At 41.6% G+C, this 25,296-nt stretch overlaps 1 protein-coding gene across 2 annotated transcripts in view; it reads right to left on the reverse strand.

Annotated features, from left to right (window-relative positions):
* Nucleotides 1-8,640: 8,640 nt before the first annotated feature.
* Nucleotides 8,641-25,296, reverse strand: part of DGKB (diacylglycerol kinase beta) — a 474,599-nt gene continuing 457,943 nt past the window's right edge. For both annotated transcript variants that reach the window (XM_039523585.1, XM_039523584.1), the window contains one exon: nt 8,641-11,540. In XM_039523585.1, coding sequence (XP_039379519.1) covers nt 11,433-11,540 — 108 coding nt within the window. In that variant the 3' untranslated portion in view covers nt 8,641-11,432. The remainder of the gene's footprint in view (nt 11,541-25,296) is intronic.

A 25,296-nucleotide genomic window follows, 5' to 3' on the forward strand; every position in this document is an offset into this window, starting at 1 on the left:
GTGGTTTACTATAATGTTCCATCCCACGTTATTAATTCACAACCTAATAACCTTGAAATGAATAGTAACTAACTGGAATGGAACGTGTACCTTAAGATAGCAGAAGCGCAAAGAAATACACTGGTTGTGCAAGGATGAAAAAATAGCAGTCAGAGTGCATACTTAAGTACTATGGTAAATGAGAGGCTGTATGTATATACATAATAATGAACACAGATGCTGCTCAAGGAAATCTGCCACCTTAGGCAACACTTTTTGTGCTGCCCTCCATGCCACTCAAATCTGGCCTGGCCGCCCCTCTGTCATGACAGAGAGAGGCCAAATCTGAGCAAGTGGCTTTGTGACCTCGCCCATGGGCTTGCAGCACCACTGATCATGATGGAGGGGCAGCCGGGCCAAATCTTTAGCCCTAGGCAGCTGCCTAACTTCCTGATAGCCAGAGCAGCCTCTGAGTGAATATTTTGTGAGCGAGATTGAGAGTTCGTAAGAATTTTGCACACTCCCTACATATTGCACGCTAAATCAGGGTTTGCACACATGTCTGGCTCTCTGGTGTTTCTGTGTAGCACCTAATATCTCTGTCCTATATAACCACTGACAATCGGCCTGACTCACCACTGCATTACTGCTGGTTTAAGCATATAAGACTAGGAATCCAGCAACTGCAGCTACTCTAGGCAGAAATAATCATGGTTGTAGATGGGACTGTGTCTGGCCAGAGGATTGTCTGGGCATACTGAACATAATGCTGTTTTGGCTGCACCAATATGCTTCTGTTTAGGGATCCTTAGAGCAAAGATATAGAATTTGATTCCAAATCATACCCTGTAGAACACATAAGAGCTAAAATACCATGGGTGAAATCCTGGTTACAATGGAATCAATGGGGATCTCGTCATTTACGTCAGTTGAGCCAGGATTTCACCTCATGTTCCTATTTCACCACTACATTAGTCTTGTTTTAATCAAGGTTATGACATCTGAGCCCTGTTTTATAGAGCTATGACTTAGGGTCACATTCTGTACCATGCCTTTAAGTGACCTCAAGTGGATGCACCTTGGTGCAGCAAAAGCAGCAGGGTGCACAATATATTTAGCCAGCTGCAGGTCCACATTCCATTCGCCCTGTCCATGCTTGCAAGAGAGACCTTGCAGAGGGGTCTCTGCGAGTTTTAGAGGAATCAGAATTGGGCAGAAAGCTTTCATTCTTCACTCCCGCTGGTGTGTGCGAGTTTGCTATGTGCAATGCCCTCTCCAAAATTTACCGGTCACAAGGCACAATGAAAGGATCAAGAGTACATGCACCCTACTGATTAGCTGGGTAGAATTCACATTTGTTGCAAATTAATACTGAGTTCAGCTGGGAATGATGATTCTTGGGACCATAATTTACTGCACTATTCACTTTTCAAAAGTACGTATCTTGCAGGAGTCATCAGTGTCATTGTCTCTCCAAATGGAAATATACAGGGATAGTCATTAAAAGTAAGCATTTACCAACCAATACGGCAGTATATTTGAGATAGCAAAGTGCATCCCATATACTCTGAGTATGAAGTAATAGTGGTATCTCTTTTTCATACTATTAGTAATTTCTCATCTATCTAGGTTCTTATTTTCAGTGTATGAATTATCAAAGTTTAACAAGTATCCAGGATTCTAACGTTTTTGTTGTTTCCTGTGTCAAACGACTACTTTTCTGTGTGCTCTCAGCTACTCTATTATGCCATTACTGTTAAAAAACATTGTTATTGCTTTGACTAGCTATCATATTATGAGATATCTCTATAGTCAAACCAATAGGGAACAACGGGCATTTGCCATAAGATATATTTTTATCCAAGATTAAAAATGCAGCCTAAGGGAAAACTATAAATTATTTCACATGGACGAGGAGCTGAACTCTGTGGCAGAGAAAGCACTTGTGTCCAATATAGCAATAGGATTCCCATCAGAAGGAACAGTCTTGCATTAAGGGGACATAACATTTTCTCAGAGATCCATTAACTTTATTCCAGCCTAGTCATCTCCTGTCCCACAACAGTAAAAACAGGGCTGCTGAATGGCTTTGCCCGGTGTCCTAAAGCGATGACAAATCTAGGTAACCATTCTAACATTAAACAGTGATAATGATACAACCAGCAGAAGAGAAATGAGAAGAAAAATTAAGCACGCATAAAAATTGTAGGTCACCCTTAAGAGAATGGACACATTCTTATATTAGCAAACAAGAAGTAGTACCTCATTAATTCACATGAAAGACCCACTGAGCACTGGAGTTTATACAATTCTGATTTCAGGAGAGTAGTAACAGCTCAGATTCACTTGCAACCTCAGCAGCATTCAGACTTACGGCTGAAAGGAAGCAATTAGCTTAGCCATGATGCTCATTGCCTGCCTCATTGGAATTAAAACATACAAATGAGCAGGGTGCCACTGTTGATACCATTGACAAGTCATTCCCCGCCCCCCCAAACTGTCTGAATTTAAGGGGGATAAAATGACAACCCTGGAGACTGAACTCTTCTACCAAACAGGTAGAACCTGGATGGTAGCAGCAGAGAGGCCACAGAGGGTGGGGTGGGGAGCAATGCTCCCCTCTGCTTCTGACACATTTGGTAAAATTGTGTTCCCTGGGTGGTAGTGCTGCTACAGCCCGAGGCAGCCCAGTGCCACACCTGTGGGTCTCCTCCTTCTGCCCATAGAGATTGGCAGCAGCAGAGAAGCTATTGTTGCTGGCCAGTGGGGGTGCTGCTGCCTCTGCAGGGCTACCCACTTGCTGCCTGGGTTGGGAGGGGATGCTGGCTCTGGGAGTGCCAGGGAGGAGGCGGGATATGAAGGAGCTGGCATTGGAGGTGCTGCTTGCAGGGAGACAGCAGCAGTGGTGGCCTGGGGAACGGTGTTGCCACTGCCAGGCCTTTTTCACTGCACAGCCTGCGCAGCCCCATCCAGGAGCCTAGACTCTGCCACCATCTCCTAGTAATGCCTGAGGCTGTGCAGGGCACGTCTCAACTGGTTCAGTCCCAGGAATCTGGCCAGAGTGAAAGGCCCAGCCCTGGCACTAAGGGTGCTAACGTGGAGTGAGGTGATGGGACAGAAAAGCACCGCATCCACCCAGCAATTCAACTGCACGGCTCTGGGTGAGATCTGGTTAGGCCTGTCCCCCCCAATCCTCCTTCACCCACCCAACTCCAAGCTCCTAATCCCTCCCTCTCCCAAGGGTGTCTACCACAATCTTTCCCTCTGTACCTGATACTATTTGGTAAAAATTTAAGAAACGATTGGTACATTTTTTAGACTTCCACCCCCCACCCACTTAAGGCCCCAAGTGGTACCCCTGCGTAGCAGTGTGCCTCAGCCACAAAGAGGGGGAGTTCCTAATCCATGCTCATCCACTCCTTGGTCTCGCGGCCAAGACCACCACCAAGAGTGCCAATCAGCACCAACTGTGTTGTAGTTTCTTATTACGTGGTTTATCATTGGAATGGGAACACTATATTTATTTCAAACTGACCATCTATTGGATAGTATCAACTTCCAGTCACTAACAACTTTGGTTAGATTCAAACTGGTGATCTAGAGGTGAAAGACTCTAAATCTTATATCTACTTTTGGAGCCATCCAATCCCGGTAAATTATGTCCCATGTTTATTTGAAATTGAATTGTGTTGCTCTATCAATGTGGGTGCAGTTTTTCTATAAATAACAAAAACAAATAACAAAAAAGAGCATTACTTAATCTTTGTCTGAGTCATTCCTGAAAAGCTCCCCATGGTGCTTCTCAGGTAATCTCTTTGAATCATGAATCAGAGAGAGAACTCAACTTCTGAAATGCCACCATGACAAGAGATTCTAGATATCTAAAGAGAAGAGCCTATTGTCCCCTATTCTAAAGAGAGGAGGCTATTGTCCCCTATTTATAGCTTCAGGCTGTAGGGCAATTTGACAAAAGGGAAATGAATGATTATGTAAAAGTTTCTCTGCCTCAGCTGTTGTTCTTGTTGAAAGGAGAGGGTTTGAGCACCCTGTTTCTCTTACTTGCTTGCAATTACTACCACACAACACATGCATTGTTTGGTACTAAATCCTGGTACACAGCTTTATATATCTTTGGTGTACATGTGTATGAGCCATAAGCTCATTTTCTATTCTTCAGAACTTCCTGAAACTGGGCTCCAATTTTCCAAGTTTGCTGCCTGAAAGGAAATTAGTTCTCAAAGTTTAAGCAAAACCATGTCCAGTGTTTGAATATGACAATATAAGAAATACATATTCCCTATTATAAAATAGATGATCAACCACTCTTTCTGAGTAGCTGTACTGCTGAAGTGACTATGGGTAGAAGGTGGAAACTCAGCTTCACATTGAGGGCAATTTTCTTGCTATCTCTTTGCATGTTCCAGTGAACATAGAGTTTGATTTAACTAAGGCTACGTCTATACTGGCAATTGAACAACAAAACTTTTGTCTTTCAGAGGTGTTAAAAAACAACAACTTTGAAAGACAAAAGTTTTGCTGGCGACAAGTGCTAGTGTGAACAGCGCTTTGTCGGCAGGAGCGCTCTCCTGTCAACAACGCTAATGCCGCTCGTTGGGGGTGGAAGTTTTTGGTCGGCAGGAGAGCCAACAAACAGCGGCTACACTACGCGACTTTTAGCGGCTTGGCTGTAGCGAGACAGCCATGTCACTAAAAGCTGTGTAGTAAAGACATAGCCTGAGAGGCACCACTAGCTCTGCCTTAGCTAAGGGGGAGGGGGGCCTGCCCATGTTTTCCTTATAAATCCCAGTTGCAGAGGTTTATCACTTGACTGTCACAGGGCAAACTATCTCTTTAATAAGGGTTCAAGCCCCAGCTTTGACCTATGCCTTGCTTCCTCCTGGTCAAGGGAATTGTAGGGCTTTTACCCTCTGGAGCAAATGTGATTGCATTGTATAGCAAAGCCTGCTGGGAAAGGGGGCAGGACTACAAGAAGAGCTCACTTCTGCTCAGAAAAAAACATCTGGGAAAGGAGGGTTTACCTAGCAAGCTACTGCCAAATGACCACAGTCTGCACAAGACCAGCATTAGTTTGCCATAGAGAAAGAGCTATGTTGCTTACCTGTTCCCATCCGCATGTGTGGCTGTGCCTCCGGTTTCCCACCAGTGCATCAGGGGTTTTTTTGCTTTTGCTGTTGATTCAATGCTTTTGGCCTTCCAGCCAAGGCAAGAGTCCTCCTCTTTCAGAGTAATAAAATGTCCAGAAGTAAGCAAACCCCTCCAGGTTCTCCACCTTCCCCAGCCAACCTCCCAGTCTTTATGAAAGCCCTTCCCTTTGCTTGCAGGGGTTTCCAAAGACCCTTTTCCCCTTGCTGGTGGTTCTTCACTCTGTCTAGTCTAAACCTCCTATGCACTTTTACCCCTAAGCAGCAGGGGTTTCCCAGAACAGGGGTCTCCACCCCATCCTGAGCTGGCACCACAGAGGCTAGGCCTGTGCTCTTAACTACAAAGGAGCTGAGTGTTCTCAACCAAGCCCCAACCAACTTCACTGTTTCTCAGTATTCTTTCTGCAATGCCCATCTTTTCTAGGCCTTCCCCTAGGTTTCTTTAGCACAGTCCTTCCAGGCTTATTTTTAGAGCCCCTTAGCAGTCCTCCCAGCCACCCTATCCTAGTTCTCTCTCTGCAAGTAACCACTGTCGATCTTGTACAGATCCTGGTCACTAACAAGCTCATCTCTGCTCCTCTCCCCTCTGCTGCTCTATTTCCCTTAGTCACTTTCCAAGACAGCATAAGGAAGCTCTTTGTATAGACCTGCTCCTTTCCCAGCAAGCCTTGTTAGCCTGCAATCACATGCTTGCTCTGGGGACTACAAAACCCAGAATTCTCTTGGCTTGGGAGAAAGCAAGTCACAGATCAGAGCCAGCACCAAAACTCTCTTAAAGCACCATCTCATTCTGTGAAATTGCTCATAAAAAGGTTATCAATCTATAGACTTAGCCCACAAGCCCCAATCTCTGGATCAAAAATATTTTTCCTCACTTAATTTGCTTTAAAGTGGCTCTATCATTTTTATGTGATTTAATCAGTATCAAAACCAGACATTTTCTGATTTTAAACACATTTTTTACACCAATATATCTTTCAACATCCTTAACTCATGCTGTGGGCCTATTTATAGTCTGGCTTTGAAAAACAGGCACTCATTGTTAATGTCTATCTTTCTGAAAAACACTATGGCACAAATCTGGGATGGTGGTACATTTAGTGTCTGCTCCTGTTTCAAAAAAAAAAAAATTGGAGATATACCAATCTCCTAGAACTGGAAGGGACCTTGAAAAGTCATTGAGTCCAGCCCCCTGCCTTCACTAGCAGGACCAATTTTTGCCCCAGATCCCTAAGTGGCCCCCTCAAGGATTGAACTCATGACCCTGGGTTTAAGCAGGCCAATGCTCAAACCACTAAGCTATCCCTCCCCCTGTTAGACCCTAACAGTCAAGAAAATTTCAGTACTTTCTAGCATATCAGAGCCCTAGGTGTAACACCCAAGTATCTACCAAACACAGGGTTACAGAGCAACCATAAAATATGAGTAATAATCATGTAGCTTTATGAATGGATTTGTAAAATATAGAACAAGTTAAACATTGGATTAATTCTATAGGTGTAGGTGGCCTATTCTTAATCTCTGTGCTCAGAACTGTTACCTTCTTTCTTTTCAGTCTTTTGACATGGACAAAGGTGGACTCAGTCAGTCAATCAGACTCTAAACTAGGTTTCTCCCTAGAGTATTATAATGAAATGTTTCCCATATACATTACTCTGCAGTGCTTCTACCAACGAAATCCAGGGAAGAAAAGAGGTGAGTAAAGGAAGCAGTGAGTGAATAAAAGATGTCAAGAAAAGGGAGAAGAGAAGTTTTTGACTGAACATTGATTTGAGCAGCTTCAACGTTCTAGCAAGTCAATGCTAAATTTGCAAATCCAGTGAGAATATTCAGACAGTCTCACTGCATGTATTTCATATCAAGTTAGTTTGCAAAAATCAATGTGAATTTTGTCATTGATTTCAATGGATGCAAGATCATACCTCTGGAGTCTGTGTGCGCGTTCACTATGTGAAGATATCCCCATTTATTCTTTGCTCCAATTTAGCATACACCATTGTATTATTTTATTGGTGACAACAAAGATGATACTGAAGGTTTGTGTGACATTCTATACCTTGGGGGAGCATGCTGTAACCTCCATATTCCTCATTTTCATATAATTGTGATCTTACATATAAAGCATGGCTTGTAAGGTATCAGGGAAAGGTTATGAGCTACTGAAAGTAATTTCTCTATCCATATATGCATATGAAAAGTAACCAATGCCCAGGCAGGGTATCAATCAACCCATCAACAACCATTGTCCAGCAAGGGAGCTACAATGCAATGACTCACCTGCATGAGGCCACACCAGGGGAATTGCTCAACCTGGCTTGGAGGGAGAAGGGAGGGGGGGCAAAGCCAAGAGGGGAGAAAGGACATGATAAAAGGGAGAGGAGAGATGTTTGCCAGGCTTTTCCTCTCTCTTCCACCTACACCTACAAACACCACCACCTCCAAGCTACTGAAGTGCTGATCAAAGGGGAAAGCCTGGCTGAAGAGCAGTCAGCCTGTGGTGAGAAGCATCTAAGTTCGTAAGGACACTGAAAATGTTAAGATCAGCTTAGAATGAGTTTTTCTTTTATTTCATTTGACCAAATCTGACTTATTATGCTTTGACTTATAATCGCTTAAAATCTAGTGTCATAGTTAATAAATCTGTTTGTTTATTCTATCTGAAGCAGTGCGTTTGGTTTGAAGCATGTAAGAAACTTCCCTTGGGAGAACAAGCCTGGTACATATCAATTTCTTTGTTAAATTGATGAACTCAATAAGCTTGCAGCATCCAGCGGGCACAACTGGACACTGCAAGACGGAGGTTCCTAGGGTTGTGTCTGGGATCAGAGATATTGGCTAGTGTCATTCGCTTGTAAGTAGCTGGGAGCAGCTTGCATGCCAGAGGCTGTGCGTGAACAGCCCAGGAGTGGGGGTTCTCACAGCAGAGCAGGGTAAGGCTGGCTCCCAGAGTCAAGAATTGGAGTGGCCTAGCAGATCACCCATCTAGATAACACCAGAGGTGAACAGTCACAGTTTGCCTTCCCTTCAGGTCATCTTCCAATTGCTGCAAGCCTTTATCCTTGCCTTCAGACTATCATATTCTTTCAATCCCCAGAAATCCCAACACAGTTTTAAATTAACAATAGGCCACATAAAAAATCCAAAAACTATCCCTATGTTTAATAGTAAAAACAAACTGATAGTGTAAGTAGCCATATACAGTGAAGAGACTAATTTGTTATATTTATTTGGTTAGTGAGAATGTCAGTCATGAGTTAGCCTCTTGAGCACAGATACCATTGGAGAAATCAGCTATTCTGATGGAGGTATGTGTGGGGAGTGACAGTGTATATATGAACCCATCCATCCCTCTATTATAGAAAACCATAGAGCTGACAGTTACTTATTCTCAGGCTATCAGACACTTTAATGATGGCATACATTGTTAAAGAATAGCCTATGCACCATTTTATTTGTTTTTCAGAGAGACAGTGTTCAAGAGATTATCATTGAGGGCATATTATATAATGATATCATTAAACACGTTTTGACATAAAAGGTTGAATAGCAACAGTAGAAAATTCTATGTCAAAATGAGCAAATATTTATTACCTGTAACCATAATTTCAGAAAGCCAATGTGCACATTATGCCAGCAAGGTCTTTATTTATGCAAATACTTTTTACCTTGTAATTACAGAAATCTGCAGTAACTACTGCATCAGAATCTTGTGTGTGCAGGAGAGAGTGCATGTAATATACAAGAACAAGTAACGTTCAAATCCTGCTGTAATTGTTAACGTCGTTGGACCCAGCAATGGAGAATTATGTCTTAATTTTAAGGAATAATTGTCATCTCATTTTTCTACCTGATGCTAAACTTAATGTTGGTCTTTGCCTCTTAATGTTTACAGAACATTGAGAGCGCATTTCATATACATAATCCTCACCAGCACTATACTGCCTTTTTGTTCAGTATCTATTATATACAAAAGAGATGCTGAATACTCATACTAAGTAACCAAATGGCAGCAGCTTTACTTAAATCCATGCACAGTACCGTGCACAACAGAATGATTAAATGCTATTTGCTTTTCAAGGATGAATGAATCGATAGAAAAATAGATTGGATAACTCATTGGCACTTTAATGTATCGATAAAGGTGGGAGGAAACTAATAAATCATGCATTTCAAGCAGTTCCCCCTGCCCTTCCCTCCGCCTCCCTGATGGAATGTTTGAGAACATAAAACATGCAGCGATGAGGTGCAGGTCATTTTGTACAAAGAACAACGTCAAGACTGCATAAAAAAGCATTTTACTGCAGACTCATATTGTAAATTTATTGCAACACTGAAAAAGGTTGCCATTCTTGGACCTGCCCATTAGACAGTCTGACAGTACCATGCAAACCATCAACAATAAGACCTGTGCTGCAATTTCCAAGCTGTTAAGAAGTCTCTCAGAGGGCTGAGAAAATGAAGAGCTAAACAATGGCCTCTCAAATTATTATAATAGGAATTGTTTTGATTTCAGGTAGCAATGAATAGAAAGGGAACTGATAAGAGCATGTCCTTTCCTTAAGAAGACTAATTTAAAGCATGAGAAAATGAGAGATGTTGCAAATTTATAAATAACAACAAAATTAGAAATGGTTTTAATTGTGAAGCAGCAAGTTTATGTGTCAGTCTATTCATGTATGAAACAAGTGAAAGGTGAACATGTAAATTGTAATTAATAGACTGTTTTTCCTATTCCAGCATTAGTTTGGACATTGCCAAGGTAATCAAAGAACTGTAAATTTTCAGAAGTAAGTCTGCTCCAGTGTGCATGATTAATTATTAATGAACCCATTTCTCTGAAGCCTCCTTCACTAAATCTTTGGTGGAAAATGCAGTTTATTAGGCATGTGGTTTGGTTATTTGTGTGCATACATACTGCACTATTGGCCAATATGCGAGATGATTTAAAGTGTGAAGGAAAATTTAGGGGGGCCTTATGACTCTGGTCAAGCTTACAGGGCTAAAGAATTGACCAAGCCTGTTTTTGTATGGAAAGTCCCCAAAGCAGAACAATGGCTTTGTGTGTATAAAGGGCATATGGGGGCAGAGTAAAAAAGTCCCCAAGTAGCATAATTTGTAATAACTCAAATTTAGGAAACATATAACCTCAATAGCACTGTTAGAAAAGTCAAACGGCAAACAAATCCAACTGTGAATAATAAGGGTGATTTGTTCTTTTTGCTTTTGACCTGTATTAAGTTTGCAATGTATTCCAAATAAGATAATTAATATGGAAGTATGTGTAATTTGTCTGTGGTTTTAAGCTTGAAAAAGCTTGTGTTCCTTGAATCAGGGGGCAGCTACTGAGAGCTGTTACCCCCCTGCGCTTGTATCAATAAAGGAGCCTCAGACTGATCTGATCCAAACTCAATGTGTGGTCAATTTTCCACAACAACAGTTTGGCATATTACAAAAATTTACTGTTGAGTAAAATGTTTTAATGTTTCAACAAACAATGCTGCTGACTAGTTTTGCAAGTAGCATTGCCTTTGTTCGCTCTCCTTTAACCTTTAGCTCTGTAGTCCTCACTCAGGCAAACCTGCATTGACTTCCCATCTTGCAAAAAGTTACACATGTGAGTAGTTATCTGCATGTGAATAGTACCAGTGATCCAATGGGACTTTGTGTGTGTGTAAAGTTACTCACGTGCATCAGTGTTTGAAAGATGAAAGGTAATTTAGCACAGGAAAAGGATTTTAATACTGCTCAGTGCGGTTAAATTGCTGAGGAAAAATATTCACTAGAGTGGCAAGAAATGTTAAATGTAAAAGGCCAAGTTAATGGGACCTGTGAACTTCCAAGCTCTTATGCGATACACGTCAAATCAATTGCTGATCTGAAGGTGCTTGGGTTCAAGAGGGCAACTACAGAATCTTTGGATTATGATCATTGCATTAGAATTAACTACAAATAAAATCTTACCAAATAAATCAAATTACCCAGAGCATTCCCTCCTCGTGTTCCATGGCAGAATTATCCCATAAATTAGTAAATGGTAATGCATGCAACAAAAAGATGCCATATCACTGTACATAAACATCTGCTTTCCTCATGCAAAATGCCTAAAAAAAAAAGTGACAATAAATTTTTCTAACAGCATAATTTTACATTAGCTCAGTCACTGAAACTCTTATGCCAAATTCCAGAATTCTGTGAGTAGAGGATATTCTAAAACTTTTGAAAGATTTCCGGCATAAATATTCCAAAGCCCAGCGCTGCTAATTTGTTTTCTAAGAACTAAACTACAGAGGCTTATTCCTTGCTGTGGTTCCTTGTTCTTCTGATAATGGAGGAGAATAGACCGGTTTTTGGAGGAGGTCCCACCAATATTGGGGCTTGATTCTTGTGGGTAATTTTTATCTAGGGGAGGGAAAGAAAAAAAAACCAGTTATCCCTTTAGCTAACTCAGCTTCTTTATCATATTTTTACAAATATCCAAAGAGACTGAACCACTTCAAATCTTAAAATGTAGTTTCTGAACCTTCAGATGACCAAGGATTGAAAGGTCAATATGGAAATACATTTTGTTACAACTGACATTTGCTTATATCATAAACAAATTAATTTATAGTCCTAGTTACAACACATAAATTGTAATTATACAGGCAATCCATATTATTAATCATATATAATAAGAACACGGCAACATGCTCTCTTACTACAGGAGCATAAGATTTATAACCTGCCCTTTTATCACTGCTTGTCACTTGAATATTTTGCATAGCCACATGGTAAAAAGGAATTCAAAAGCAGGAAAGGACACATTGTATGTTGGGGACACCAAGCTAGTTTCCCATTATTAAGATATACACTGTATCATAGCATGCCTTATTTATTCCCCTAATCAGATTGTTCTTCTCTTTTAACACGAGCCATGATACTTAATTTCAAAATAACCATTAGGAATGAAAGTCAAAAGTTAACATAGAAAAAAAGGTCAAAAATGATGAACTAGCATTCTAATTTGTTAATTAATTGGTAATAGAACAGAATCAAATATTGAAAAGCCTGTTTAAAACACTTTGAAAGACTGCTCTAAAGCCACTCATTTTGATTTCTTTGATATAAAACTACGAATCACCTTAAATGAGACAACCTTAAAGTATATTATGTCTGCAATTTTCTCTAATTCAAGTCTAAATTAGAGAGGACATTTTATGAATGTATGCTATGCTCAAAGCTAATTGAAAGCAATTATCAAAGTGGCATTTTGTCTGTGACTTTAAGATACATTGTAAGATAATAAATGATTCTCATTATGTAATAAAAAGGTCACATCTTGCCTTTGGGCTAGTGACACTAAGAGTTTTTCAAAAGCAATCTGAGACATTTTCTTTAGTGAACTACAACTAATACAAGAACCATCACTTATTAAATATCAGTTGTCACCTGCATAGTATCCACATCAGAAATGGGTATTTCTTTCAAAAGAAACACCGCCTCATTAAAAACTGCAAAAAATCTCTTTCTTAAAGTGCATACCTGACATTTTCAAGGTAAAATGAATATTCTTCACTTGTCATTCACTAATAGTGATGAAACAAAAATGTACATCACGTGGAGAGGCTCATTAAAATATAGAACAATCCTTTTCTTGGGGATGGAAATTTACTTTACAATCTAAGGAGACAGACACATAAAAATCTCATCAGGATGAGGGGGTTTATTTAACTCTATGGGAATTTTAGCTTACTCTTCACATGTTTGTTGCACTGCAACCTAATATGTAACTTTAGTATGTTACTGTTTGTTAGCATGAAATTTAGTGTATGATTCTCTTTTCCTCACAGTCAACCTAGCTTCAGGCACCAATCTGGGGACCAGATCAGCATAGCTCCATTGATGCCAGCTGATGACCTGGCCCTGTGAATTTATCTCATGGGTTGCCGTCACCGGTCAGACATCATATGTAGGTGTTATGTTTGGGCACGGGGGTGGTGGGATGGCCTCTTTTAGGAACACGCACTGCATCTGAGATCCAAATCCTCTTGACTTTCATGGAATGCTGCAAATGCTATTTTCTCATGCTTTCCTGGAGACCGTGGGTTCAACGTGAAGTGAAAGCACTGAGTGGAGAAACCATTTAGCTCTGTTGCATTGGGAGAATTTAATATGACCCTTGGGTCAATGTGAATGTTTTTGTGATTATTTTGACAAAGCAATGTACGTGGACTGATTATCAGAAAATTAAAGAAAAAATCTTTCTAAAAGATGCAAAGTTAAGTTGCAGCTATAGGAAAAACATGAGAAAATGCTTCTGCTTGGAAAACTTTATATTTTAAGAAAAACACAAAACAAGCAGAAAACAAAGCTCCAACCAAACAGAAACTGTAAGCAGCCAAAAGTACTACCAGTAGTTTATGATGCATTTGATGAAAGGTTGGTATATAACACTATGGGTAAAATTCTGGCTCCACTGAAATCACTGGCAAAACTCCCACTCACTTCAATGGAACCAGGATTTCACCCTGTAAGTTTGTAGTCCTAATTCAGAAGTTTTATAGGGCTGAGACATCAATAAATGGCTCCAGGGAAAATGTAGCATTAGAAATTTTAAAATAATTTTTGCAGCCCTGAGAAGTGCAGCTAATGATATACTTGCTAAAAGGAAAACCATACCCAATTTAAAGAAGAGCATAACTCTTAAAATTAGATATAGTAATTGCTCCATATTTGAAGATAGTAATGTTTGCTAATAAATGAGAAGTCTGAGTCTGTCATATTAAACATGTTTATATATACATAAATAAAATATAAAATGGGCATTTATGTTTTTCAGGAGCACATCAGAGCTTCAAAATCTGCCTTGAAGCCACAGTAACACAAAGCATCCAGTAAATTAAATGCACTTGGGAGTACTAAGTTTAATGTATTAACTGTGTTTCTTAGATCAAATCGTTTTCCTTTTATGTTATTGAGTTCTACAATGTGTGCTTGTTATATGTGTGTTCCTAACATCATAGTACACTTAAATAAGAGGTAATCATTGCCCTTCCAATGAAAACAGAATGTGGTGTTATAAATACAGGAATTAATCAAGACACTAACTAATAAGAAACTATAAATGATACTCTCAGTTTATGTTAAAATATTTGGATTAACAGTCAACTCTACACCTTAGAGGATACAAAGTTAAATTCAAATATGAACAGAGTGAGACATGTACGTGGGTAACAGGTGGCCACTTGGCTCCACACTTTCAGCAGGGAGGTTTACAGGATTATCCCGAAGGGTATGTCTACACTACGGGATTATTCCGATTTTACAGAAACCGGTAGTTGGAAACAGATTGTATAAAGTCGAGTGCACGCGGCCACACTAAGCACATTAATTTGGCAGTGTGCGTCCATGTACTGAGGCTAGCGTCGATTTCCGGAGCGTTGCACTGTGGGTAGCTATCCCATAGTTCCCGCAGTCTCCCCCGCCCATTGGAATTCTGGGTTGAGATCACAATGCATGATGGGGCAAAAACAGTGTCGTGGGTGATTCTGGGTAAATGTCATCAGTCAATCCTCCCCCCGTGAAAGCAACGGCAGACAATCATTTTGCACCCTTTTCCCTGCATTGCCCTGGCAGACGCCATAGCATGGCAACCATGAAGCCCGTTCAGACTTTTTTCGCTGTCACCATATGTCTACTGGATGCTGCTGACAGATGCGGTACTGTAGTGCTACACAGCAGCAGTCACTTGCCTTCGCAAGTTAGCAGAGATGGTTACCAGCCCTACTGTAACGTCTGCTGCTTTGCAAGTTGACAATGACGGTTACCAGTCATACTGTACCGTCTGCTGCTGTCATGGGTGCCCCTGGCTGGCCATGGTGAGGTCGGCCGGGGGGCGCATGGACAAAAATGGGAATGACTCCCCAGGTCATTCCCTTCTTAAAGTTTTGTCTAAAGGTAAAGTCAGTCCTGCCTTGAATATCAGGCAAGCCTACTAAAGAACCAGAGAGGCAAACGGCCACTCCGGGTCAGAGTCCTAGACATCCCGCTGAAATGATGAGCTGCATGCCATTCTAGGGGGTGCCCCTGCAACAACCCCACCCGTTGCTTCCCTCCTCCACCACCCCTCCTGGGCTACCATGGCAGTTATCCCCCCATTTGTGTGATGAAGTAATAAAGAATGCATGAATAAGAAACTGACTTTATTGCATCTGCAATCAGAGATAAAAGGCGGGGGGAAGCAGCCTCCAGCTGCTATGATATTCCAGGCAGGAGTGAATCTCCATTAGACAAAGCTTAAAGAAGGGAATGACTGGGAGTCATTCCCATTTTTGCCCAGGCGCCCCCAGCCGACCTCTCCGAGGCCAGCCAGGAGCACTCATGGGATGATGAGGATGCCGGCTATCAGTCATATTGCACCGTCTGCCATCAGGAAGGGAAGGGGAGGGGATGCTGCTGTTTAGCGCTGCAGCACCACGTCTGCCAGCAGCATCCAGTAGACATACGGTGACATTGAAAAAACGCAAGAAATTATTTTTTTCCCTTTTCTTTCACCGGGGGGCGGGGGAGGGGGGCTGACAACATATACCCTGAACCACCCATGACAATGTTTTTGACCCTTCAGGCTTTGGGAGCTCAGTCAAGAATGCAAATGATTTTCGGAGAGTGCAGGAACTGTGGGATAGCTCGAGTCCTCAGTCTCTTCTCCCTCCCTCCCTCCCTCCCTCCCTCCCTCTGTGAGCATCCATTTGATTCTTTGGCTTTCCGTTACGCTTGTCTCAGCTCCTTAAGTTTCACGCAGCACTGTGTTGAGTTCCTGTTGTGGCCTCTGTCTATCATAGCCTTGGAGATATTTTCAAATGCTTTGGCATTTTGTCTATTGGAACGGAGTTCTGATAAAACAGATTCATCTCCCCATACAGAGATCAGATTCAGTATCTCCCATACGGTCCATGCTGGAGCTCTTTTTTGATTCTGGGACTGCATGGTGACCCGTGCTAATCGGCGCTCCACACTGGGCAAACAGGAAATGAAATTCAAAAGTTCGTGGGGCTTTTCCTGTCTACCTGGCCAGTGCATCCGAGTTCAGATTGCTGTCCAGAGCGGTCACAATGGTGCACTATCGAATTGCGGCTACACTAACCCTAATCCGAAATGGCAATACCGATTTCAGCGCTACTCCCCTCATCAGGGAGGAGTACAGATATCGGTATTAAGAGCCCTTTATATCGATATAAAGGGCTTTGTTGTGTGGACGGGTGCAGGGTTAAAGTGAATTAACGCTGCTAAATTCAATATAACCTTGTAGTGTAGACCAGGCCACAGACTAGGGATTTGTATGCCACTCCTCTCCCTGCTGCTGGGGCAGGTGTGACTGGGCAACACTACATCATAACTATCCCCCAAAGTGACTGAGACCATAAGAACATAAGAACGGCTCTGTTGATTTGTTTCCTTATTTCCTCGTACGTGTATTGTAGTTTTGAGAATGCTTGGTGGAGATGCCATCAGCACTCCCAGCTATCTCCGTGACACCACTGATTTCCTGAGGAAACTACAATGCATTGGTGACCTTCCAGAAATCACCATCCTAGCCACCATGGATGTAGAGGCTCTCTACACAAACATCCCACACACTGATGGAATACAAGCTGTCAGGAATAGTATCCCTGATGATGCCACAGCACAACTGGTTGCTGAGCTCTGTGCCTTTATCCTCACACACAACTATTTCAAATTTGATGACAATATATACCTGCAGATCAGTGGCACCACTATGGGCACCCGCATGGCCACACAATATGCCAACATTTTTATGGCTGAGCTGGAACAACGCTTCCTCAGCTCTTGTCCACTCACGGCCCTTCTCTACCTATGCTACATTGATGACATCTTCATCATCTGGACCCATGGGAAGGAGACTCTGGAAAAATTCCACCACGATTTCAACAGCTTCCACCCCACCATCAACCTCAGCCTGGACCAATCTACACGGGAGGTCCACATCCTAGACACCACGGTGCAAATAAGTGATGGTCACATTAACACCACCCTATACCGAAAACCTACTGACTGCTATGCCTACCTTCATGCCTCCAGCTTCCATCCTGGGCACACCACACGATCCATTGTCTACAGCCAAGCACTGAGGTACAACCGCATCTGCTCTAACCCCTCAGACAGAGACCAACGCCGACAAAATCTCCACCAAGCATTCTCAAAACAATACCCGCACAAGGAAATAAGGAAACAGATCAACAGAGCCAGATGTGTACCCAGAAGCCTCCTACTGCAAGACAAACCCAAGAAAGAAACCAACAGGACTCCACTGGCCATCACATACAGTCCTCAGCTAAAACCTCTCCAATGCATCATCAGGGATCTACAACCCATCCTGGACAATGATCCCACACTTTCACAGGCCAGTCCTCGCCCACAGACAACCTGCCAACCTGAAGCATATTCTCACCAGTATCTGCACACTGCACCATAGTGACTCTAACTCAGGAACCAATGCAAAAAACCTCGATGCCAATTCTGCCCACATATCTACACCAGCGACACCATCATAGGACCTAACCAGATCAGCCACACCATCACCGGTTCATTCACCTGCACGTCCACCAATGTAATATACGCCATCATATGCCAGCAATGCCTCTCTGCTATGTACATCGGCCAAACTGGACAGTCTCTACTGAAAAGAATAAATGGACACAAATCAGATATTAGGAATAGCAATATACAAAAACCTGTAGGAGAACACTTCAACCTCCCTGGCCACACAATAGCAGATCTTAAGGTGGCCATCCTGCAGCAAAAAAAGTTCGGATCAGACTTCAAAGAGAAACTGCTGAGCTTCAGTTCATCTGAAAATTTGACACCATCAACTCAGGATTAAACAAAGACTGTGAATGGCTTGCCAACTACAGAACCAATTTCTCCTCCCTTGGTTTTCACACTTCAGTTGCTAGAAGAGGGCCTCATTCTCCCTGACTGAACTAACCTCGTTATCTCTAGCCTGCTTCTTGCTTGCATATATATACCTGCCCCTGGAAATTTCCACTACACATGCATCTGATGAAGTGGGTATTCACCCACGAAAGTTCACGCTCCAAAACGTCTGTTAGTCTATAAGGTGCCACAGGACTCTTTGCTGCTTTTACAGATCCAGACTAACACGGCTACCCCTCTGATACCTAACAGGCAATGATCAAGTGATCTCTCTCCTGCCATCCATCTCCATCCTCTGATGAACAGAGGCCAGGGACACCATTCTTTACCCATCTTGGCTAATAGCCACTTATGGACTTAGCCACCATGAACTTATCCAGTTCCCTTTTGAACATTGTTATAGTCCTAGCCTTCACAACCTCCTCAGGTAAGGAGTTCCACAAGTTGACTGTGCGCAGCGTGAAGAAGAACTTCCTTTTATTTGTTTTAAACCTGCTGCCTATTAATTTCATTTGGTGACCCCTAGTTCTTGTATTATGGGAATAAGTAAATAACTTTTCCTTATCCACTTTCTCAACATCACTCATGATTTTATATACCTCTATCATATCCCCCCTTAGTCTCCTCTTTTCCAAGCTGAAGAGTCCTAGCCTCTTTAATCTTTCCTCGTATGGGACCCTCTCCAAACCCCTAATCATTTTAGTTGCCCTTTTCTGAACCTTTTCTAGTGCTAGAATATCTTTTTTGAGGTGAGGAGACCACCTGTACACAGTATTCGAGATGTAGGCGTACCATGGATTTATATAAGGGCAATAATATATTCTCAGTCCTATTCTCTATCCCCTTTTCAATGATTCCTAACATCCTGTTTGCTTTTTTGACCACCTCTGCACACTGCGTGGACATCTTCAGAGAACTATCCACGATGATGCCAAGATCTTTTTCCTGACTCATTGTAGCTAAATTAGCCCCCATCATATTGTATGTATAGTTGGGGTTATTTTTTCCAATGTGCATTACTTTACATTTATCCACATTAAATTTCATTTGCCATTTTGTTGCCCAATCACTTAGTTTTGTGAGATTTTTTTGAAGTTCTTCACAATCTGCTTTGGTCTTAACTATCTTGAGTAGTTTAGTATCATCTGCAAACTTTACCACCTCACTGTTTACCCCTTTCTCCAGATCATTTATGAATAAATTGAACAGGATTGGTTCGAGGACTGACCCTTGGGGAACATCACTAGTTACCCCTCTCCATTCTGAACATTTATCATTTATTCCTACCCTTTGTTCCCTGTCTTTTAACCAGTTCTCAATCCATGAAAGGATCTTCCCTCTTATCCCATGACAACTTAATTTACGTAAGAGCCTTTGGTGAGGGACCTTGTCAAAGGCTTTCTGGAAATCTAAGTACACTATGTCAACTGGATCCCCCTTGTCCACATGTTTGTTGACCCCATCAAAGAACTCTAATAGATTAGTAAGACACGATTTCCCTTTACAGAAACCATGTTGACTATTGCTCAACAGTTTATGTTTTTCTATGTGTCTGACAATTTTATTTTTAACTATTGTTTCGACTAATTTGCCCGGTACCGATGTTAGACTTACCGGTCTGTAACTGCCGGGATCACCTCTAGAGCCCTTTTTAAATATTGGCATTACATTAGCTAACTTCCAGTCATTGCGTGCCGAAGCCGATTTAAAGGACAGGTTACAAACCTTAGTTAATAGTTCCGCAACTTCACATTTGAGTTCTTTCAGAATTCTTGGGTGAATGCCATCTGGTCCTGGTGACTTGTTAATATTGAGTTTAGCAATTAATTCCAAAACCTCCTCTAGTGACACTTCAATCTGTGACAGTTGCTCAGATTTGTCACCTACAAAAGCCAGCTCAGGTTTGGGAATCTCCCTAACATCCTCAGCCGTGAAGACTGAAGCAAAGAATCCATTTAGTTTCTCCGCAATGACTTTATCGTCTTTAAGCGCTCCTTTTGTATTTAGATCGTCAAGGGGCCCCACTGGTTGTTTAGCAGGCTTCCTGCTTCTGATGTACTTAAAAAATTTTTTGTTATTATCTTTGGAGTTTTTGGCTAGCCGTTCTTCAACTCCTCTTTGGCTTTTTTTATTACACTCTTGCACTTAAGTTGGCAGTGTTTGTGCTCCTTTCTATTTGCCTCACTAGGATTTGACTTCCAATTTTTAAAGGAAGTCTTTTTATCTCTCACTGCTTCTTTTACATGGTTGTTAAGTCATGGTGGCTCTTTTTTAGATCTTTTACTGTGTTTCTTAATTTGGGGTATACATTGAAGTTGGGCCTCTATTTTGGGGTCTTTAAAAAGGGCCCATGCAACTTGCAGGGATTTCACTTTAGTCACTGTACCTTTTAACTTTTGTCTAACTAACCCCCTCATTTTTGTATAGTTCCCCCTTTTGAAATTAAATGCCACAGTGTTGGGCTGTTGAGGTGTTCTTCCCACCACAGGGATGTTGAATGCTATTGTATTATGGTCACTATTTGCAAGTGGTCCTGTTATAGTTACCTCTTGCACCAGCTCCTGCGCTCCACTCAGGATTAAATCTAGAGTTGCCTCTCCCCTTGTGGGTTCCCGTACCAGCTGCTCCATGAAGCAGTCATTTAAAGTATCGAGAAATTTTATCTCTGCATTTCGTCCTGAAGTGAAATGTTCCCAGTCAATATGGGGATAATTGAAATCCCCCACTATTATTGGGTTCTTAATTTTGATAGCCTCTCTAATTTCCCTTAGCATATCATCATCATTATTACTGTCCTGGTCAGGTGGTCGATAATAGATCCCTAATGTTATATTTTTATTAGAGCATGAAATTTCTATCCATAGAGATTCTATGGGACATGTGGATTTGCTTAAGATTTTTACTTCATTTGAATCTACATTTTCTTTCACATATAGTGCCACTCCTTCCCCTGCATGACCTGTTCTGTCCTTCCGATATATTTTGTACCCCGGAATGATTGTGTCCCATTGATTGCTCTCAGTCCACCAGGTTTCTGTGATGCCTATTATATCAATATCCTCCTTTATCACAAGGCATTCTAGTTCACTCATCTTATTATTTAGACTTCTAGCATTTGTGTACAAGCACTTTAAAAACTTGTCCCTGTTTGTCTGCCCTTTTCTGATGTGCCAGATTCTTTTTTATGTGACTGTTTATCATTTGATCCAGCTCTTATATTATCCTCTTCCATCCTCTGCTCCTGACTATAACCTGGAGATTCTCTATCATCAGACTCTCCCCTAAGAGAAGTCTGTGTCCGATCCACATGCTCCTCTGCAGCAGTTGGCTTTCCCCCATCTCCTAGTTTAAAAAGTGCTCTACAACCTTTTTAATGTTTAGTGCCAGTAGTCTGGTTCCACTTTGGTTTAGGTGGAGCCCATCTCTCCTGTATAGGCTCCCCCCATCCCAGAAGTTTCCCCAGTTCCTAATGAACATAAACCCCTCCTCTCTACACCATCGTCTCATCCACGCATCGAGACTCTGAAGCTCTGCCTGCCTACCTGGCCCTGCGCATGGAACTGGGAGCATTTCTGAGAATGCCACCATAGAGGTCCTGGATTTCAGTCTCTTCCCTAGCAGCCTAAATTTGGCTTCCAGGACATCTCTCCTACCCTTCCCTATGTCATTGGTACCTACATGTACCACGACCACCGGCTCCTCCCCGGACCAGATGCAGATGGGCCAGAAAGAACAGCCCTTAAGGGTGCTCTAACACTATGGGTGGTGAGTATCATAGGCTGGGGGAGGCTAAGCATCCCCAAAGAGCCAGGCGTGGCCCCATCCACACTCAGCCCCATGCTGCTTCCCACTTTGCAGCTTAGTCTTCACCCTTACCGTGGCCCGGCGGGGGGGAGGGCACTACCCACCTTCCCAGTGCTGCGGGGCTGGGGTTGGACTGGGGACTCACTGCCTGCCCATCTGGCACTCTGGAGCTGGGGCAGCCTGTGGTGGGGGGTTCTCGGCTCCAGGAGAAGGGGCAGGGCTGGGGGCTAGCCTCCCTCAACAGGCAGTTCACACGCTGCCCATGTCTAACACAGTGCAGAGGACTACCCCGCACAGAGAGGCCCTAGGATAAGAGAAGTGCAAAGGTGAGTTTTAAGCTCTCTTTGTGTCCTCTCTTCTGGCTTGGGCTGTGTAAATTTGGGCCAAACCTCTCTGATCCAGCCCAATGGTTTCAAATAGAGCTGTGACAGTTCTTTTAAACAATTTCTTAACAATATTATTGTGCAAAATGCAATCACATCTAATCAGTCTGGCATTAATTAAGCTCTAATAATATACTCTAGTCTCTCTCTTAAGTAGTGTGATCTGTTTCCCCTTCACACAGGTAGATTGGAAAACATTATGGTGTCACATAATTCTTAAACGTACTGCGAAAATGACAGAGCTGCAAAATTAAAATAAATGATTAATAGCATTTTTTTCATGTTTTGTACTAATAGGTATCACTGAGCTTTTAAATTAATAGAGCTGTCAAGCTCAGGGTTGTTACAGATCGAGCGCAGAACTAAAATGGAAATTATGTATTCCACAGACACCTAAAGATGACACTTTGGAATATTTTAAATTTTAATTAGTAGGTGCAATTGTTCCCCCTCCCCCAAGTTACTGCAAATTAATTGGCAATTAGTCACAACTAATTTTTTCTTAACAATTTGAATTGGAAAGATAGGTGCATTATGGTAGCATACTTGTCTGAGGTGCAGAAAGCACACATGCAGTAAATTGCATTGTCAATTACAAAAACCGACTATTGTGAAATTAAGAAAAATTATGCATAGGTAAACAAAACTAATGTGCAGTGTAGCAGTGAACGGAAAAAATAATTCCCAACTGCACTGTAAGGTGTCTGAACCTTAAAGAAAGAAAGAAAGAAACCCAGCAGCAAACAAACAAAACAAACAAACAAAATCCCAAAAAACCTCAGGGCTAGAAACAGAAATTCATGCAAATTGTCATTATAACAAGAGAAACTTTTTACAGGTTGGTATCAGTTTATATGTTAACTATTTAACTACTGCTGGATGGTTTCCCCTATCATCAACTGCTATGGAGCCAGGACACAATCCTGCTGCCACTGAAATCAAGGACAAAAGTCCCATTGCATTCAGTGAGATTAGGCCCTAATGGCTTGAGAGATCTATGGGTTGGAACTGCAACTACAGCTCCTCTGTGCCTGCTGCATGGGGTGTTGGAGCCAGCGGATCTATGTAAAAGCAGGTCTGTGGCCCCTCCCTTAGCTACGCATAGACCCTTTCCACGATGAGTAAGAGGCACAAGATGGCCGTCCCTTAGTCTCCCTGCCCCTAGATGGGGCTTAAATAATGAGGTAGACCTTGGGCTGGCTTTCTGCACAATGGTTCAATTACACTCTTAAAGAGTAAGAGAAAGGCAGGAAAAAAATTCATACATAAATTCATTTAAACATAAATATTCAAACCTCTTTTCCAGGGATGATCAAAGCAATGGTATAATTTTCTGGTGCCATGTATTATGAATTCTTAGCATGAGAAAAAAATATCATGCCATTGTAATAAATTTCTCATTGTTAAATAAACCCTATCAACACCAATCGACAGAAAGAATGTAACTTGCTTTGTGACAAACACCAATGAGATTTTTAATTTCTTGCAGTCCACTAAAATGGCCCTGCCAGTGGACTAGCATTTCTTCCATTCCTTCACAGAGGAACTATTCTTGCATCTACCATAAATGTCTCTTTTTTCCATTTTTAATCTAGTGATATTGGCCACTTGAGATTCAGATTTTGTACTTACCAAATCAACAACAGATGAAAGAAGTGAAATTGCAGTTTTTTATAATTAAGACAGAATATTCTTAGAGATTTTTCAAAACAATGCTAAAGACAGTTGTAGGTAAATGGAAATATTATTTTTCTGGTGCCCGAAGACAGAAATTTATCAAATTAACTTGAGAGCCTTTGAAGATTCATTACTATTAATGACCAGTTTGGAGATCAAGTGAGACCATAAATATATTTCATGTCACTATATTTTGGCTGGGTGAGCTGTGATAGAATTTCCTCTTCAGCTAATTATAAAAAATGTTTAATGTAACCACTAATGTTATAATTTTTCCTTCACAAAAATTTAGGCCCCAATCCTGAAGCTTGTTCTTCTTGGGTGGCCACAGTGGATCTCCAGACAAGCATAGCAGCCTGGCTATGTGCAACATAATGCACAATTGAGGCCTGAGATTATAAGATATTTAGGGCAGGAACTGTCTTTTTTATATATGCGTACAGTGCCTAGCACAATGGGGCTCCCATACTTATTGGGAACTCTAGGTGCTATCACAGTACAAATACTAGTTTTTAGCTTTCATATTCTCTATGTTATTAGAGCTATAGGGTGAAATCCTGGCACTATTTAAATCAATGGCAAAACTCTCATTGACTTGGGGGGGGGGGTCAGATTTCACCAAAAAACCATGGGCCCAAATTTTAAAAGATATTTAGGTGCCTAACTCCAAAGGCTCCTAAATACCTTTAAAAATCTGGGCATAAGTAATTCAGATGGCTAAAGCAGATTTCAAAAGTGACTTTGGCACTTAGGATCAAAAGTTAAAAGGTATTTAAGTGCCTAAAGATACAGCTATATGCCTGATATGATTTTCAAAAGCACTAGGTGCCATACTACCATTGAACCAGAACACAGTCAACGCTGGAGGGAGAGGGAAAGATGTGAAGACAGATGGGACTCACTCTGTGTGTGTGTGTGCACACGTGTGTGTGTGAGAGAGAGGAACTCCTCTTCATCTTAAAAGAAATGAGTGGGTGGGTGTTTGTGTGTGGGTGGGTGTCTGTATTGAACTCTTCTTCATCTTAAAATAAATGATAATTTACTTTTGGTTAAGTCAGAGGGACAACCTCAAGGTAAACTTTACTGAAGTCTGTACTACAGGCAAAAAACTCATGATTTCTATACTAGTTTCCTGATATTTTTTTCTGAAGTTTGCAATCCTGGGGCTCAAACAGTTTGTTCACACAGTTACAGTTAGTAATACTTTTTGTGTGTGTGTGCTTGAATAGAGAAAGCTACATAGTCTATGAACAGATGCTCCCTGATTTCCAGAAAAAAAATCTTTCTGAAGCAGAGCCTTGGAAATATGATCTCAAATCAAACAAAGATATCTAAAACTCCTTCCTCTAATGTTAGCC

Source organism: Mauremys reevesii, linkage group 2, assembly GCF_016161935.1.
Source record: "Mauremys reevesii isolate NIE-2019 linkage group 2, ASM1616193v1, whole genome shotgun sequence".
In the NCBI taxonomy this organism is placed as follows: domain Eukaryota; kingdom Metazoa; phylum Chordata; order Testudines; family Geoemydidae; genus Mauremys; species Mauremys reevesii.